This window comes from Epinephelus lanceolatus, chromosome 7, assembly GCF_041903045.1.
Source record: "Epinephelus lanceolatus isolate andai-2023 chromosome 7, ASM4190304v1, whole genome shotgun sequence".
Classification (NCBI taxonomy): domain Eukaryota; kingdom Metazoa; phylum Chordata; class Actinopteri; order Perciformes; family Serranidae; genus Epinephelus; species Epinephelus lanceolatus.
Genome location: NC_135740.1, coordinates 25588729 through 25604725, shown reverse-complemented (window position 1 = coordinate 25604725; position 15997 = coordinate 25588729). Strand labels below are relative to the sequence as shown.

Here is a 15997-nt window from a genome sequence, read left to right as displayed (position 1 = left end):
ACTGGACTGCTGTTGCATCCAAATGCCTTATTAAGCTAAACATACAACTGGTAAACGCAGGCCATTCCAGTCACTCACTTTATAAGTCATAATGTCAAAGACCTGTCACCTTTAGTCGTCTTTTAAAAAAAAAAAAAATCTTAACGCATAGTTGCTGTGCATAAAGCAGATGTCTTCACACTTCTAAAAAATTTGCTCTCTGAATCTTACAAAAAATAACCATCTATTTAGAGCACCCAAACATAGCTGATATCAAATGAATGAAATCATATGTTAAATAAGACTTTATAGAGATCAGCCAAACGTAATGCAGTCATACCCCAAAGATGAAACTCGTGTCTTTCTCAAGGCAGGAGTTTGTGACTGGGAGTCGTGATTGGCGTCTGTCCACAGAAGAGTTGAGCACTTAATTATCCAAAGGATGTGCAGTCTGATACAGATAATTAATCGCCCATGTCCTCCCACTCCTGACTAAAAAAACAGAAAGCAGTTTTGCTTTTCCCACACCACAATGCTTCCCCAAAAAACTGAAAAATAATGAAAGCTGAATCTCCCTTCAGGGTACACAGAAAAAATGTATAGAAAGTTGAAACAAAACATTGTTCCAGCTGTGACAACCCCTTACACCAACACCAGTTCAGTGAGTAAGCACTCCAAGGTTAGACCCCACCCCTCCTTTAACAGGTACATACAGGTGCATGTGAACTTCCCTGCTTGTCTTAGTCCTTTGTGTCACACAGATTCACATCAGGATCCACTCTGTTGCCTTTGCGCCTTTAAAATGCCTCTGCAGTCAGACGAGGCAGGCGCTTAGGATATCCTCTGGATCAGTTTTTCATCTGATAGGCAGTAGAGTGTGTTGACTGACAGCTCGGAGATGAAGGCCTCGCAGGCCTTGCGGGAGACACCTTTACAGCCTCGCAGGTCGAGCAGCGAGATGCAAGAGAGGCGGCGGAGATATTTGAGACACGTGTCTGTCAGTTTACTGCAACCTGGGAAAGACACAAGTGCACAAACACATGATTGTTAGTGAAATAAAACAAATGCAACCTGTGTGTGCATGTTCAATCTCCTTGAAAAATAGCTCTGTCTAGTATATTAGCTATCCCCATCATTCTCTCACCTCCCAGGTTTAGTTCTGCGAGTGTGTTTCGTGTGGACGAGCCCACTGCAGTCAGCAGGTTGATGGACTGGTCGGTGAGGCTATTGCAGTGGGAGAGGTCCAGTTTTGTTAAATGGGGCATGTGGCGGATCACCAGGCGCAGAGTGGAGTCGGTGATGTCCAGGCCTGCTAGTCGCAAACACTGCATGGTCCGCAACTGACTGCGATTGTCACAACCTGGAACAGAGGAATTATGTGGGAAGAAAAAGTTAAAAAAGTTTGATACAGACTGAAGTAAAATGAAAGGAAAGGCATGGGGTATAAAGTAGAGAAAGAGGCTAGAGTTTATGAGGCTATGCTTTCCACACCTGGAGGGGTGACTAGATCCCTGATCTGAGAGTCTTTGACCCCGTCTGCATATCGCAGGTCCAGAGAACGGAGGAGAGGGCAACCAGAGGAGCAGAGAGCTGAAATAGATGACCAGGAACAACCTGCCACCATTAGATCCTTAAGCCCTGCAAAATCAAGAAAAGATTTAAATAGACTGTTTAATGTATCTGGGTAGGGAAAGGGTTACTGCCTCAAGCAAGGGAGTTCAAGTATCTCTGGGTCTTGTTTATGAGTGAGGGTAGTATGGAGTGTGAGATGGATCGGCGGTTTGGTGCGGCTTCTGCTGTGATGTGGGCACTGCACTGGACCATTGTGGTCAAGAGGGAAGGCGAAGCTTTCAATTTACTGGTCCATCTACATCCCAACCCACACCTATGGTCATGAGCTCTGTGTAGTGACCGAAAGAACAAGATCGCGGACACAAGCGGCTGAAATTAGTTTCCCCAGAAGGGTGGCTGGGCTCAGCTTTAGAGATAGGGTGAGGAGCTCAGACATCCGGAGGGAGCTCGGAGTAGAGCCGCTGCTCCTTTGCGTCGAAAGGGGTCAGTTGAGGTAATTTGGACATCTGATCAGGATGCCTCCTGGGCGCTTTCCATTAGAGGTATTCCAGGCACGTCCAACTGGTAGGAGGTCCCGGGGGCAGACCCAGAACACACTGGAGGGATTACATATCTTATCTGGCCTGGGAACACCTTGGGGTCCCCAAGGAGGAGCTGGAAAGATGGATGTTTGGGGTGCTTTGCTTGGCCTGCTGACCCTATGACCCAGCCACGGATAAGCGGATGAAAATGGATGGATGAAGATTGAACGACTTATTAGTGCAAACGTGACCAATTAAGAATTCATTTGCAAACCCTGGGATTTAAAAAACCCTGTGTAACATAACAGTATGATATAATGATATGAACAAAGCAACCAAGCTGCTCACAGCCTAGATTATTTTTGTGTGAGTTGCAGTGTGTTGGAGATATCAGCCATAGAGATGTCTGCCTTCTCTCAAGTATAATGGAACTAGATGGCACTTGGCTTGTGGTGCTCACCAAAAAAATACATTTGAAAAACTCAACAGCAATGTTTTTTTTTTTCTTCAGACACATGACCCAGTTGCTCAAGATAATCCACAGACCTTGTTGGGAGCAGTTTCATGTAGGAACTATTTTCTGTCTACTGAACAACACCCACCAACCATATCACCACACACAAGGAAGTGAGCAGCTAATCATGAATGAGAGACTTGTGCTTGTAACAGCATGAGTTGCAAACACAAATGGCGTCCTACTTGGCTGAGCTGTAACAAGATGAAGGCAAACTTCCTTCTGCACTTTGAGCACCACAACCAAGTATTATCTAGTTCAATCATACTCAAAAGAAGGCAGCCATCTCGACAGCCGATATCTACTACACTCAGCAACTCACACCAAACAATCTAGACTGATAAATAGCGCTATAGGTAAGATGAAAAATATGTTTTTGATTTCAGTGGTGAACTGTTCCTTTAAAGTGCACTCATTTCTGTCATTCTTTTATTTCATGGTGTCATATTTATTTAAATATGTAACACTGACCAACTTGGAATCTAATACATATAACATTGTGTGGAAGACTCTGTGTGTGTGTGTGTGTGTGTGTGTGTGTGTGTGTGTTTACGTACCAGGCAGGCGGCCAACAAGCCAGTTGAGCTGTTTTTTAGAGATGTTGGTCCAGGAGAGATCGAGCGTGACCGGCTGTCTCTTTATGATGCCTGTTAGTGCCTGAGGAGTAACAGTGCGTTTGATGCTCAGGTCAATCCGTGCCCAAAGCCGCTTGTCTAAACACCTGCGAGCAAGCACACACTGATTAAAAACGCATCCATTCATGGGTATCTATTTGCAGAGTGATATGACACTACAAACTACCTGGCATGGATAAACACAACCTCACTAATGAGTTTGCAATACAAAAGATATAAAAAAATTAGGGATGGGGGTTGATTGCATTTCCTGAAATTGAAATCTATGTATCAAATCCAAAACACATAAATCCCTTTCTCTTTTCACAGCTGCAAGAAACTAAAGACAAACATAACTACAACTTAAAGATGTAGAAAGAGGTAGAAACGCAACACTTTTTTAACACAGCCTACTTACGTGAGGAGACAAGTTATGTTAGCATTGCAGCTTAAGAGATACTGATATTTTGTCTAACAGGACCCAGATACAAAATGGAAGCCGCTATTAAAACCCATCCCTAATAAATGCATATCCATTAAGAAGTCTTACCATTTGTACCAGTTCTTGCAGACAGCCATGCAGACACAGAGATCTGCTCGACTCAAGTAACGGAAGACAGATACCCACACCTCCCTCTCACAGCCTGGCCCACTCCCACCGTTCTCCCTGTCTGCTTCGCTCCCTCCCTCCTGCAGGGCGGACAGAGGGATGCGGAGATGGGGAAGCTCAGACGTCGAAGAAGAGGAGGCACCATTGCTCAGTTTGGCCGGCCTGCTCAGCCTCATTTTTTTTGAGTCCTCCACCCTCTCTGTGTGGGAAGTACGAGTGTCTGTGTGTCCGCTGCGAGTGTGTGGTGGTGTGTGCCTATTGGAGTGTTGATCGGGACGGGGGCCACGGTTTCTAATGGGGGGTCTGGCGAGGGTTCGGCTCTGGTTGTGTATTGTGGAAGTGGCAGTTTGAGAGGCAATGGCTTCTAATTTAGGGACAATGGCTGATGGGTCCCGCTTGGCCCTGGTTGGCCGCTGAAGTGTCACTTTAAGATATGAACCATCTTTGCCCCCCGTTTCACTGTCCTGCTCTATTTCCTCCTCGTCATCCTCCTCCGCACCGTTTTGGTTGGTCATCTCGCTCCCTTCCTCTTCTCTTTCTTTGGCTGCCCGTCCTTCTCGCCTCGACTGTGGCCGGTTCTCTTTATCCAATCCCCTCCCACTGTTCTGCCCCCTCTCCTCTTCCTCGTCATCATCACTGCTGCTGGTGTTGGTGCTGCTGCTGCTGCTGTCCTCGCTCTCCTCCTCCTCCTCCTCCTCCAAACCTTCAGGGCTTCTACCACCTCTGATTCCTCTTCCTGCTCCTCCCCCCCGCAGCCGCACTCCTCTCCCCCTCCCTCTGCGTGGCTCTCCTTTGGGCTCAAGTACTAGACCGAGGGAAGACTGTTGCTGAAAGGACCCGGCCCCTCCTAAAGAGCTGTGGTAAGGGGAGCCACTTGCCCAAGTGGAGCCCCGGCCTCTGCCCTGAGATAGTCTGCTGGTTGAGGAGCGCAGCCGGGACAGCACCCTGGAGCCCAGCAGCCTGGGTGAACGCTCTAGAGATGACTGTTTCTGTTTGGCAGGAAAGCACAAAGAAAAGACGGCAAATGAGAACAAGATACTACTTGGATGAATCTGTAGTATTCAAATGCAATGGGGAGCATTACAGAAATAAGTGCACTGCTTACCGTTATGATTTTGCTGCGCTCTAGTTTTATCTGCAATAAACAGAACAAGGGTTGGAGATGGAAGGAGATAATAATGTTTAATAGAGAGAAAAAAACAGTTGTTTTTTTTGGTCCACTATCTGTGTCAGAGGAGGTGCCAATAACTGTATCTTCAGCATCTGCCTAATCTGTTTCAGGGAGACTGCAAATTTCATCAAGGCAACACTCAATTTTTTAAGCTCTTTTTAGATACAGTACAGGCCAAAAGTTTGGACACACCTTCTCATTCAATGCGTTTTCTTTATTTTCATGACTATTTACATTGTAGATTCTCACTGAAGGCATCAAAACTATGAATGAACACATGTGGAGTTATGTACTTAACAAAAAAAGGTGAAATAACTGAAAACATGTTTTATATTCTAGTTTCTTCAAAATAGCCACCCTTTGCTCTGATTACTGCTTTGCACACTCTTGGCATTCTCTCCATGAGCTTCAAGAGGTAGTCACCTGAAATGGTTTTCCAACAGTCTTGAAGGAGTTCCCAGAGGTGTTTAGCACTTGTTGGCCCCTTTGCCTTCACTCTGCGGTCCAGCTCACCCCAAACCATCTCGATTGGGTTCAGGTCCGGTGACTGTGGAGGCCAGGTCATCTGCCGCAGCACTCCATCACTCTCCTTCTTGGTCAAATAGCCCTTACACAGCCTGGAGGTGTGTTTGGGGTCATTGTCCTGTTGAAAAATAAATGATCGTCCAACTAAACGCAAACCAGATGGGATGGCATGTCGCTGCAGGATGCTGTGGTAGCCATGCTGGTTCAGTGTGCCTTCAATTTTGAATAAATCCCCAACAATGTCACCAGCAAAACACTCCCACAACATCACACCTCCTCCTCCATGCTTCACAGTGGGAACCAGGCATGTGGAATCCATCCGTTCACCTTTTCTGCGTCTCACAAAGACACGGCGGTTGGAACCAAAGATCTCAAATTTGGACTCATCAGACCAAAGCACAGATTTCCACTGGTCTAATGTCCATTCCTTGTGTTTCTTGGCCCAAACAAATCTCTTCTGCTTGTTGCCTCTCCTTAGCAGTAGTTTCCTAGCAGCTATTTGACCATGAAGACCTGATTCGCGCAGTCTCCTCTTAACAGTTGTTCTAGAGATGGGTCTGCTGCTAGAACTCTCTGTGGCATTCATCTGGTCTCTGATCTGAGCTGCTGTTAACTTGCGATTTCTGAGGCTGGTGACTCGGATGAACTTATCCTCAGAAGCAGAGGTGACTCTTGGTCTTCCTTTCCTGGGTCGGTCCTCATGTGTGCCAGTTTGGTTGTAGCGCTTGATGGTTTTTGCGACTCCACTTGGGGACACATTTAAAGTTTTTGCAATTTTCCGGACTGACTGACCTTCATTTCTTAAAGTAATGATGGCCACTCGTTTTTCTTTAGTTAGCTGATTGGTTCTTGCCATAATATGAATTTTAACAGTTGTCCAATAGGGCTGTCGGCTGTGTATTAACCTGACTTCTGCACAATACAACTGATGGTCCCAACCCCATTGATAAAGCAAGAAATTCCACTAATTAACCCTGATAAGGCACACCTGTGAAGTGGAAACCATTTCAGGTGACTACCTCTTGAAGCTCATGGAGAGAATGCCAAGAGTGTGCAAAGCAGTAATCAGAGCAAAGGGTGGCTATTTTGAAGAAACTAGAATATAAAACATGTTTTCAGTTATTTCACCTTTTTTTGTTAAGTACATAACTCCACATGTGTTCATTCATAGTTTTGATGCCTTCAGTGAGAATCTACAATGTAAATAGTCATGAAAATAAAGAAAACGCATTGAATGAGAAGGTGTGTCCAAACTTTTGGCCTGTACTGTATGTAACATCTTCAGTGATTAAAACAGATCAAAATCAATGGGCTCTCTATATATATTTCATACTCCTGGAAAAGCTGAATTTTTAGTGCACCTAAACCTTTAAGGCTTCTAAAACTGAAAGGAAAACTTTTGAGCTAGATTATTGTTAATCAGACATCTAAATATATATTTGTAAATGCAATCTATGCTGAACTATCAAAATGTTTTCAATCGACACATTTCGCCCATGTTGCAGAACTAAATCTGTCATGATATGCTTTCACTAAACTGTGAGCAAATTCAACAAATGCATTTAATCCACTTTACCCTCTTCTTGAGTCTGAGCTCCAGTGCATTTGCTCTTTTGCGGCTCTGCTGATGCTGCAGTAGCAGTTTCTGAGAAGGTGGTGGTGCTGTGGGTCGGGACGGGGATCTCCTACGTTTCCCTCGGCTCCCTCCTTCACCTACACCGATGCCTTCCCGGTAGGCGAGTTTGGACGGTGGCAAGGAGCCTGAGCCCTCCGACTCATCACTATCCTCATCGCTGGAAGACTAGTGTGGGAAGGACAGGAAGAGATGGATGAGGGGGTTGAAGAAGATAAAGTGTCATTGTTAATTTGAGTGAGAACATCTGCCATATCGTACCTCTGATGCCGAGTCTTTGCCTTGGTAACATTTGGGACACTCCCAGCAGCTGGGCAAATCCTTATTGATCTTCCCCTCACCAGGTTCCTGAAAGAGCAAACAGTTAAAGGTTTGAAATAGCGGCTACAAATTCACAAACAGTGACAGCAATTATTGGGTAATGTATTCAGTTTCTAGCTTCCGCTACGTCTGAGGCAGATTACCTTAATGCACTGACGATGGGCAATCTGCGAGCAGACAGAGCACTCCATAAGTGAGCAAGAGCTCAGATTTGACTCCTCAGATTCTCCTTCTCCACATATGGCACATCGCGCTGTGTTCGGCAAGGCAGGCTGCAGGAAGAAACAATCATTATTTACACCAGGGGTGTGGCCTTAAATATTGCAGATTCAATAATTTAACCCAGTTCTGAGTTTCGACCGAACATTTTCTCCTGGTATACACCATGCATACATGTACAGCATCATTTGATGCCACACACACAAAGACGATGGTAAGAATGACGACTCACCGATAGACACTGCCTCATGATGCAGCCCTTCTTCATGCGTCCAGGCCCACCAAACTTCCTCATGTCATGGCAGTACTGGCAGGTGCCGCACTCCTTCCTGCAGCAGCCGGCGCAGCGCTTGCACCTCACCCGTCTGCGCCTCAGGGCAGAGATGGAGGAGCGTTTGGCGGACCTCTGGCCCAGAGGCTTGTGCAGGGTGGGGCCCAGGCGAGGACGGTAAATAACAGGGGGAGGGGGAATGGGCGGCTGGTACCATGATGGCTGCATCGCCAGGAAAAGCAAAAAAATTAAACAATCAGAATTGTGTACGAGCTGGGGCATGATGAGCCTAAATGAAGGGCTTAATCATTTATAATAAATCATACTAAAACACTAATTCTTAACACGCTATCTGCTCACAAACAATTCTCTGTGCTCTCAGCTAGCTGAAAATATTTCTCTACTCACCCTTTTGGGCCACTTGACAATAGGCTCTCCAGTGTAGGACAGCTTAGAGTCATCATTGGCATGTTCCTTCAGAAGAGTCTGAACAAGCGGAGAAGAGAAAAGGAGTATTAACACATATGTATCTCAAATATACCTGAACTTTTACCCTTGAAATAGCATCATGAAGCATCAGTAGCCAGTGTGAGTTCAGTGTGAGAGGGAATGACACCCACCCTCATGTCTTCGAGCAGTGCTGTGGGGTTCATGATGCCTGCAGGGACACACTTTTTCTGGGCCGGCAGCTCCTCTAGTTTCCCCAAGAGGTTCCACAGTCCCTCTAACTCAAAGGGAGTCAGGACCTGTCGAGGTTTAGTAACTTGAGCGGCCTCCTCTTCTTCTTCTTCTTTGACTTCTTCTTCCTTGAACTTGATCTCCTTGTTTTCAGTGTCACTGTCAACTCCATTGGAGGTGCCATTCTTGGTGTGGTCATGGGTTTCAAGGTCAGCTGGAGTCAGTCCTGAAAAGAGAGTGGACATGACAGTTGAATCTCATGACAGTGATGGATTAGATTACAGGTCTTTTTACGGACAGCAGTGTTGTCTTGTGTGCCTTGTGTATCCATCCTCACCTATGCCTAGGGAGTATTTTTGGAACTCAGGGGTGAGGTGGGAGATGTTGGTCTGACAGTAGAGGTATCTCTCCAGGACGTACCAGCACATCTCATAGTAGAACGGGTAGCGAAACTTTGCTGGCACCTAGAGGAGGAGGACAGAAACAGATTAGGAAAAATCCTGCTTATTAATTTTTTGCATCTTCAAGACCCTGTTTAGTCAAATACCACCGCGAGACAACGTAATGATATACAGGACTGCACATTTTCTGCTTCTTTAACAAACTGCTCTTCAGCTGCTCTGAAGCATTTGTCACAGCTTTGTTGTGGTTTGCACTTCTGCTTAGGAAGAGGTGGGGGAAGTGCGGTGTGCCTGCAGTGGCTAGCGCCCGGATGCAGTCTGAACACCTGCGTGCTTCCCCTCAACCAGCTGATCATACTGTATATGGCTAGGCAGTGACAGTGTCTGAAAAGCATGTTCAAGCCGAGCATAACCAAACCCGTGCTCTAACAAAATTCAGAAGAAAAAAAAAAGTCTCCTACGAGACTGTTGTATTTCCTGGAAATTACTTGATTTTGTGTTACTGTATAAGTGTGATTCAAGAGTCATGTTGTTACACCAAAGAAGTGGGAGGAATATATGGTAATATCATTAGTTCAACTTCACATTATGACTACATAATTGTGCAGCCTTATGTGTAAATGCACCAATCACATACGCCTCATTAGTGTCAGCAATAATACAGACTCTTGGTAGATTGGGTCAGACCATGACATAACCAACGCACATTAAATACAGCTTCTTTGAAAGTGTTATTCAAAGATTCAGTATTTTCATTAAATTAATTCAGACACAGAGTGCATTTACATGGACATGAATAACCTGTATGAGGCTTGCCCCGGTTTTGATGATATTCAGGATATAGTGTTTACATGAGCACAAAGAAACCAGGTTGTTCATATTCCCAGTATAAAAAAATACTAGTAACCCCATTACTGATTATTACAGTCCATTTGAGCAGGTGCTTGTGATATTTATAGAAACAATTCAGATGAGACCTAAGAGAAATATTAAACATGACACTGTACATTTACCACCACTCAACAACTCAACTGCTTATTTTTTCTCAACTCCGATCACCAATAGCTTTCTCACTGCGCCATCGTCTCTCTCTCTAGCTCACTCTAACCACACACACACACTACCCACTAAGCTACCGTTACTCCTGAAAGCAGCTGCTCTACTCATATAACATTGCCCTCCACTTTGATCAGTGCTAGTCTGTCACTGTCACTACCACCGCAAAGGAAAGGGGAGCAGAGAATGAAGATACTACCAAAAGACAAAAAAACTCTGTTCCTTCATCACTCCAGAGGTGAGATGCTTTCACTGCTGCCATTTTTTGTATTTGTTACATCACTTGGCAAAAGCTGTGTCCGCACAGGTACGTAGCAGTGTTTAATAACCGGGATAAGGTGTATATGTGCAGTAATAGTTGGAGTACTTCGCGTATTACATGTTGGTTTCGCATAAATGTGGTATGGTTTCATGCTGGTTTCTGAAAATGAGACATGCTGTTTGTTTACATGATCAAACACATCAATACAATAACCTGATATTCATGTCCATGTAAACACTATCTCCATGTTAACTTCATCAGTGAGGTATTCAGATTTTGAAGTTGAGGATAAGTGAGCACTGGTATTGATATCACGATGCTACTCAGTATCTCAGTAGCCTTAGTTTATGTGTCGGAATTAGTATTGGAGAGAAATCATAATAAATAAAAATCTGTGCATGGCTTACTTTATGGCACTTACAAATTCTTAAAATTAAATTCATGCTGTTGAGAAATGATTCTGTCGCGTGTTTTTCTATGATGAGTAATTCCACAGGATAAGACTCTGAATCATGCCTTGCATAATCACAAAATCTTAAGCAATCATCAATGTGTGTCCAGAGGACAGTTCTATATCAACAGCAGTAAAAGGGTTTACAGTGAATGTGAGGGGCTGCTCACCCGCGTGCGATCCTCAATGCTGTAGATATTGAGCTGCATGGGGATGTTAAAGCTGTGGAGGAAGTTCCCCCCAAACACCAACGTGTCCTCTGGGGTGTACACGGCATGGATCCACCCTAACAACATACATGATGGGGAATGTTTAAGGAATGTAGTTGTCAAGTGAGTGGTGTGTTTTATTTAATAGGTGAGTATGCGTCGCTGCCGTAATACATCAACGTATACCTGATGGGATTATGAAGGTGTTGCCTTGCTTGAGCTCTATCCTCTGACAGTCGTGACACTTGTCCCCCAAGAAGATGTCGCCCTGTTTTCCTGATAAAACCCAGTTCTCATACATCTCCAGGTTCTGTGGTGTGGGTGGAATCAGCCAGAACACCTGCAGAGGTCACAGGAAAAAAAAGTTAGGCATCTCAACTGAGGTCAACAAATACATAAAAATGTGACCATATCACTGATGTGCATTTACAGGATGTTAACAGGAAAGTTGAAATGCAAGATGAAGTGATAGTTCACAATCATATTTACTTTTACTCTGACAGGAAGAGCGAGAAAATTAGCTGTCTCTCATTACGACTAAGAAGTTTCCACTGGGTCACTGAAGGTAGTCAAACCTTTAAATCTACCATTCTTGTGTGTTGTGACCTCCAGACTGACCTTTCCTCCTCGCAGGATGTGGTACCAGACGGAAGTGCCTCCAAAGTCAATGTGGAAATCTGTGAAGCAGCCCTGCACACTCATGAGACAGTACCTGGAAGGAGCAGAGGAAGGATGGAGAACACAACAGGATAACAGGTTAAAATGGGGAAAAAACAGCCATTAAGAGACTCTGAATTGAAGTGTATTAAATGTATCACTGATGTATGACATGTGATTAGCGTCATAGGAAATGTTCTATGTTTCTGAGGCGTATGGTTTACTCACTTCTGTACTTTGGGATAATGCATGTCTATGATGGCATTAGTGGAGTCTCTCTGCCTCTCCTTGAGATGGCGAGGCCACATGTTGTCAACCCAGTCAATAAGGTCCACCTGATAAATAAGGAGAAGAAAAAGGTATAAAACATGCATTCAAATTGACAAGACTGTTTCTATTAAGACACTTTCTGTATCTAGACAAAGTATTTTGACCCCACAACCAAGCCAAAGCTCTGTAGCCATCAAAGCAGCACACGAATAATTAGGATAAGTAGCCTGTCGAGTATGTGCCAGTAAGAGCTTTAAAATGACATTACCAGTGTGTACATATAAGCTGTTGTAAAGCCCTGAAGTGTTAGACTGTGTGCATTCTCACCGACGCCGGTCGTTTGACAAGATTCTCCAGCCTGGTGTGGCTGAACTCCAGGCTGATGACATTGTAGAGTTTTTCTCTTTCTGATGGCGGCGTCTCATAGTAGCGTCGCCACTGAGCCATCGACATCTCGATTCCCTTCTGGGTGTTCACATCCATCACGTCTACAATGCGTCGACTACCTGTAAGAGAATCACAAGGAGTTCAACGTCTGAAACCACTGTAATCAGTTTTGATTAAGCATTTAAATGTCGTTACTTATCAGCCGGCATATTCAAAGATATATCTGGAGCATGGTAATATCTTCCTCTAAGGCTAGCCATTTAGCCAAGCAAAACCATTTACTTTGAAAGGGCACAAAAGAGGAACTTACCTACAAACAACTTGACATCACTCACACTAAAATCAGGGTCTGGCATTCTGCAAGAGAGAGGTAACAGGTTTATTAACATTTGTTTTGAAATTATTTTAAACTAAGTCAGTATATGTCTCCATATAACAAAGTAAAAAAAAAGACTGTGTGCGATTAGAAAAAGAGTAATCTGTGATTTACCAGTAAAAGTATGCTACTTACTGTATGCCAAGGCCTTCAGTTGTATCAAAGATAATGGGGTCCCTGAGCCCTTCCCTCTGGATGTATTCAAATGTGAAATCTAGAAAGACGACAAACACTAAGATTACTCAAAGTTACAATGACAAGACTTAAACAAACCAACATTAACTGGCAGACACACTTCTGTCTGATCAATACAGTGTTCCAAAATCTGCAGTATCAAGAAACACAGCACAGAACAAGCGGCTAACATTACAGGTAGAGTCAGCGATTCTGGAGAATCATTGGTGATACTTAAACTCAACACCCAAATACACCACTCTCGTGAGTGCTACTTCAGAAGCTCCTGTAATAGTTCTATGTCAAGTGTACATCTGTTCCTTGTGGGCAAGGACGCAGAAAAGGGAGAGTAGCCGACATAGTGTTGTGCAGCTCAGTCCGAACCACTTTGTTTGTTTCCCACTTAAAGAGCCAGGGCTGTATATGTACACCGGATTTAATTTCAGAGCGCAACCACAGAACAGAAAGCTAGCGGACCATGAGGAGATATTCGCTGAACTTGACAAAAGGTGTATTGGATTAGAATTGCTGACTGAGCCTTTAATTGCCTTTACATGGCATCAGATATATTCAAGAGCTGTTACATTGAAATTTTATTCCAACAATCTCTTGGGTTGGTGCAAACCTCTTACCTTTACCCTCCATGTGTTTGATCAAGTCACTGTTAAACCTGGTGCACTGCAACTTCTCATCCAGGTCGAACATTCGTTTCCCTTCGATTTCATCATCTGAGATTCCATCGTCCTGGTAGCGGCGCCGCGTACCTGTACGCTGAGGACAGCAAAAGGGTTCTGTTAACCTCTATGTCACACATAGAGAAGAAGACTTGTGATGAGCAACCAAAAAAAGGACAGGAGGAGTGGGCTTGAACAACTGGCAGTAAGAAATATGGGATATTTTACTGCACTGAAGATATATCAGTGCCATGACAAAGCTGTGTTATAGCAGCCTATCAGACCCAGCAAAGCTGATAACAAGAGTACATATGTACAACGTCACATAATAAAAAGGACTTAGGGGATATGCTTGGAAGGAAAACCTTGAAAGCAACGACTAGTATCACATCAGTCATTTGTCACAAAACTCTTGGTGACTGGTTCTGTCACACCACCAAAGGCAAGCAGAGCTGTATCTAACACGGATGCAAAAAAATCCAAGATCCCTGCAACACTGCTTTATGTATTTTTAAAATGTTCTTACTGGAGTCTAATTTCCAAGATATGAGGTTACACCCAAGGGAGCTGTCCCTTATCTCTCAGTGGTTAAAAAAAAAAACAAAAAGGATCTAAAATTGCCATTAGGGACAAAACTAACGCCTCCCTTCACCCAAGACAAGAACATAATCACAATAAATCAATCCAAGCAGATCAGTCAGCCAGAGACCAAATCAGTTCATGTAGGATCCAAACAATGCAGCATCACAATAGCAGGGGTTAATCTTCCACACACTACCCCCCTCTTTTACTCCCCTCCTGCCTTTCACCCTATGCAACACTGCTTGGCTAGACAGATGGATAAAGCACAACACCCCCGCTCTCAGATCTCCCCACCCCCATCCCTTTCCCACAAGTGTGGTATTATTTAAACTCAGATACTCCTTATTATAACAACCAAGCACTGCACAGTAGCTACTAATTTGCAACAGAAAACTATTTAATACAGTAGAGGAAAGCAACCCACACCATTGTTGTAATAAAAATGACAAAGGGACTTTATGGATTGCAATTAAGCAACAATTTATGGGTGCTTTTATTAAGCTTTGGTGTGTTCAACAAACAACCAAAGACATGTTTCCCAAAGCGAAATCGTTAATGGCAGGATAGGCATTATTATATAAAGAGATGAAACTGCTTATGTCCCCAAACACTAGTACCAGTCTTTCTCTGAGTACACAGTGGAACGTTTGTAAGCACTGGGGTAATTACTTTACAACAGGGGGATGTGGTTGTAAGAAGGTGAAGCAAGGTCACAGCACAAATGTTGTCAGGTTAGACAGTGGACTTGACCTTCTCTTGAACCCTGGGTCTTAAGACAGGTTCATTGCCGAGGTTAGGGTGGCACACAACACAGAGAGGATCACTGCCTTTAAACACAATGTGCCAAAAGAAAGTGGACTATTTTAATCAAATGCAATGTTTAACGTCTAGTAGACTGCTTTGTGAGTTTTAAAGACTAACACCACACACGCAACTTGGGTGAAAAACGCTTAGCAGTTGCACTGTAAACATAAAACAAGTGTTCCAGGAAGCTAGCAGTTTGGTTAAGTTACTCACCAGGCGTTTGCTGTACCGTGTATGAGGATCCTCCATGATCTCTAGAAGAGAAATAAAGTATCGTCAGTAGCGTTATACCACACTGATTAAACAGTCGACCAATGTTTCAGTGCTTTTACATTCAGTGAAACAGAAACACACACCTCTCTCTGAGTACAGCCTAGCTAGCTGCTAACGTTAGCCAACAGTGTTGCTTTAGCCAGCTAGCAACGGTTAGCAACACAACACAAAACATTTACGTTGAACTTGCGTCACTGTACAAGACAAGTGCCGACTACAGCAGCAACATTTTAACAGGAATACCCTGCACTCGTGTGTCCATTTACTGACGCTATTTAACTGTCGCTATCGGTTAACGTAAACTAGCTCAGTTGCCAATCCCTTTCTTAAGTCGTCGGCTAACGTTGACGCTGGCTAACTAGCTAGCTAGCTAGCTGACATTAGCGTCTATACGGCAGTTGTAAGCTTCTTTATCGTTACCTCTGCGTCTTAACTCCTTTTAGCCGTGGTGGTCAAAGTAATGTTTCCCAGCTAGAGCGTCTGAGGCCTCCCAGTAAAGTTTCTCCCCATGTTATGTGATAACAGCGGTGTATATTGTTATGTTTATTATTGTGCGATAAAGTTAGACGGATTCGACGCTTCGAGCCGCCATTTTCAGCTGGTCAGATAACACACACACACATAACACACAAACCAAAAAAAAAAAAAAAAAAAAGCTCATGACCCACCCCCCTATTTACCTCACTGCTCCGAGACATTAGCATAGAGACGCTCTCATTGGACACAACATGTGCTCTTTAAACCCGATTATCATATGTTAATAGACATGTGTACTCGGTTTGTGCTCCCTGGT

At 44.0% G+C, this 15997-nt stretch overlaps 1 protein-coding gene across 1 annotated transcript; it reads right to left on the bottom strand.

Moving 5' to 3' along the window:
- Positions 1 to 664: 664 nt before the first annotated feature.
- Positions 665 to 15860, bottom strand: kdm2ab (lysine (K)-specific demethylase 2Ab). Its single transcript, XM_033633906.2, has 23 exons — positions 15625 to 15860; positions 15145 to 15185; positions 13504 to 13642; positions 12833 to 12911; positions 12632 to 12678; positions 12262 to 12440; positions 11893 to 11999; positions 11626 to 11719; positions 11194 to 11347; positions 10969 to 11084; positions 8966 to 9092; positions 8571 to 8854; positions 8359 to 8436; positions 7912 to 8172; positions 7604 to 7732; positions 7401 to 7487; positions 7083 to 7307; positions 4916 to 4945; positions 3751 to 4799; positions 3144 to 3307; positions 1471 to 1617; positions 1124 to 1339; positions 665 to 992 (listed from the first exon to the last, which is right to left on the bottom strand). Exons 2-23 carry the CDS (start codon positions 15178 to 15180, stop codon positions 811 to 813), a joined length of 3930 nt encoding a protein of 1309 aa, XP_033489797.1. The 5' UTR covers positions 15181 to 15185; positions 15625 to 15860; the 3' UTR covers positions 665 to 810.
- Between the last annotated feature and the right edge of the window lie 137 nt (positions 15861 to 15997).

Coding starts and splice junctions, on each gene's coding strand:
- kdm2ab (XM_033633906.2), bottom strand. CDS start 15,180: ATGGAGGATCCTCATACACGGTACAGCAAACGCCTG. Junction 11,348..11,625: donor ACATCCTGCGAGGAGGAAAG/GTCAGTCTGGAG, acceptor TGACCTCTGCAG/GTGTTCTGGCTGATTCCACC. Junction 4,800..4,915: donor AGCGCAGCAAAATCATAACG/GTAAGCAGTGCA, acceptor CCTGCCAAACAG/AAACAGTCATCTCTAGAGCG.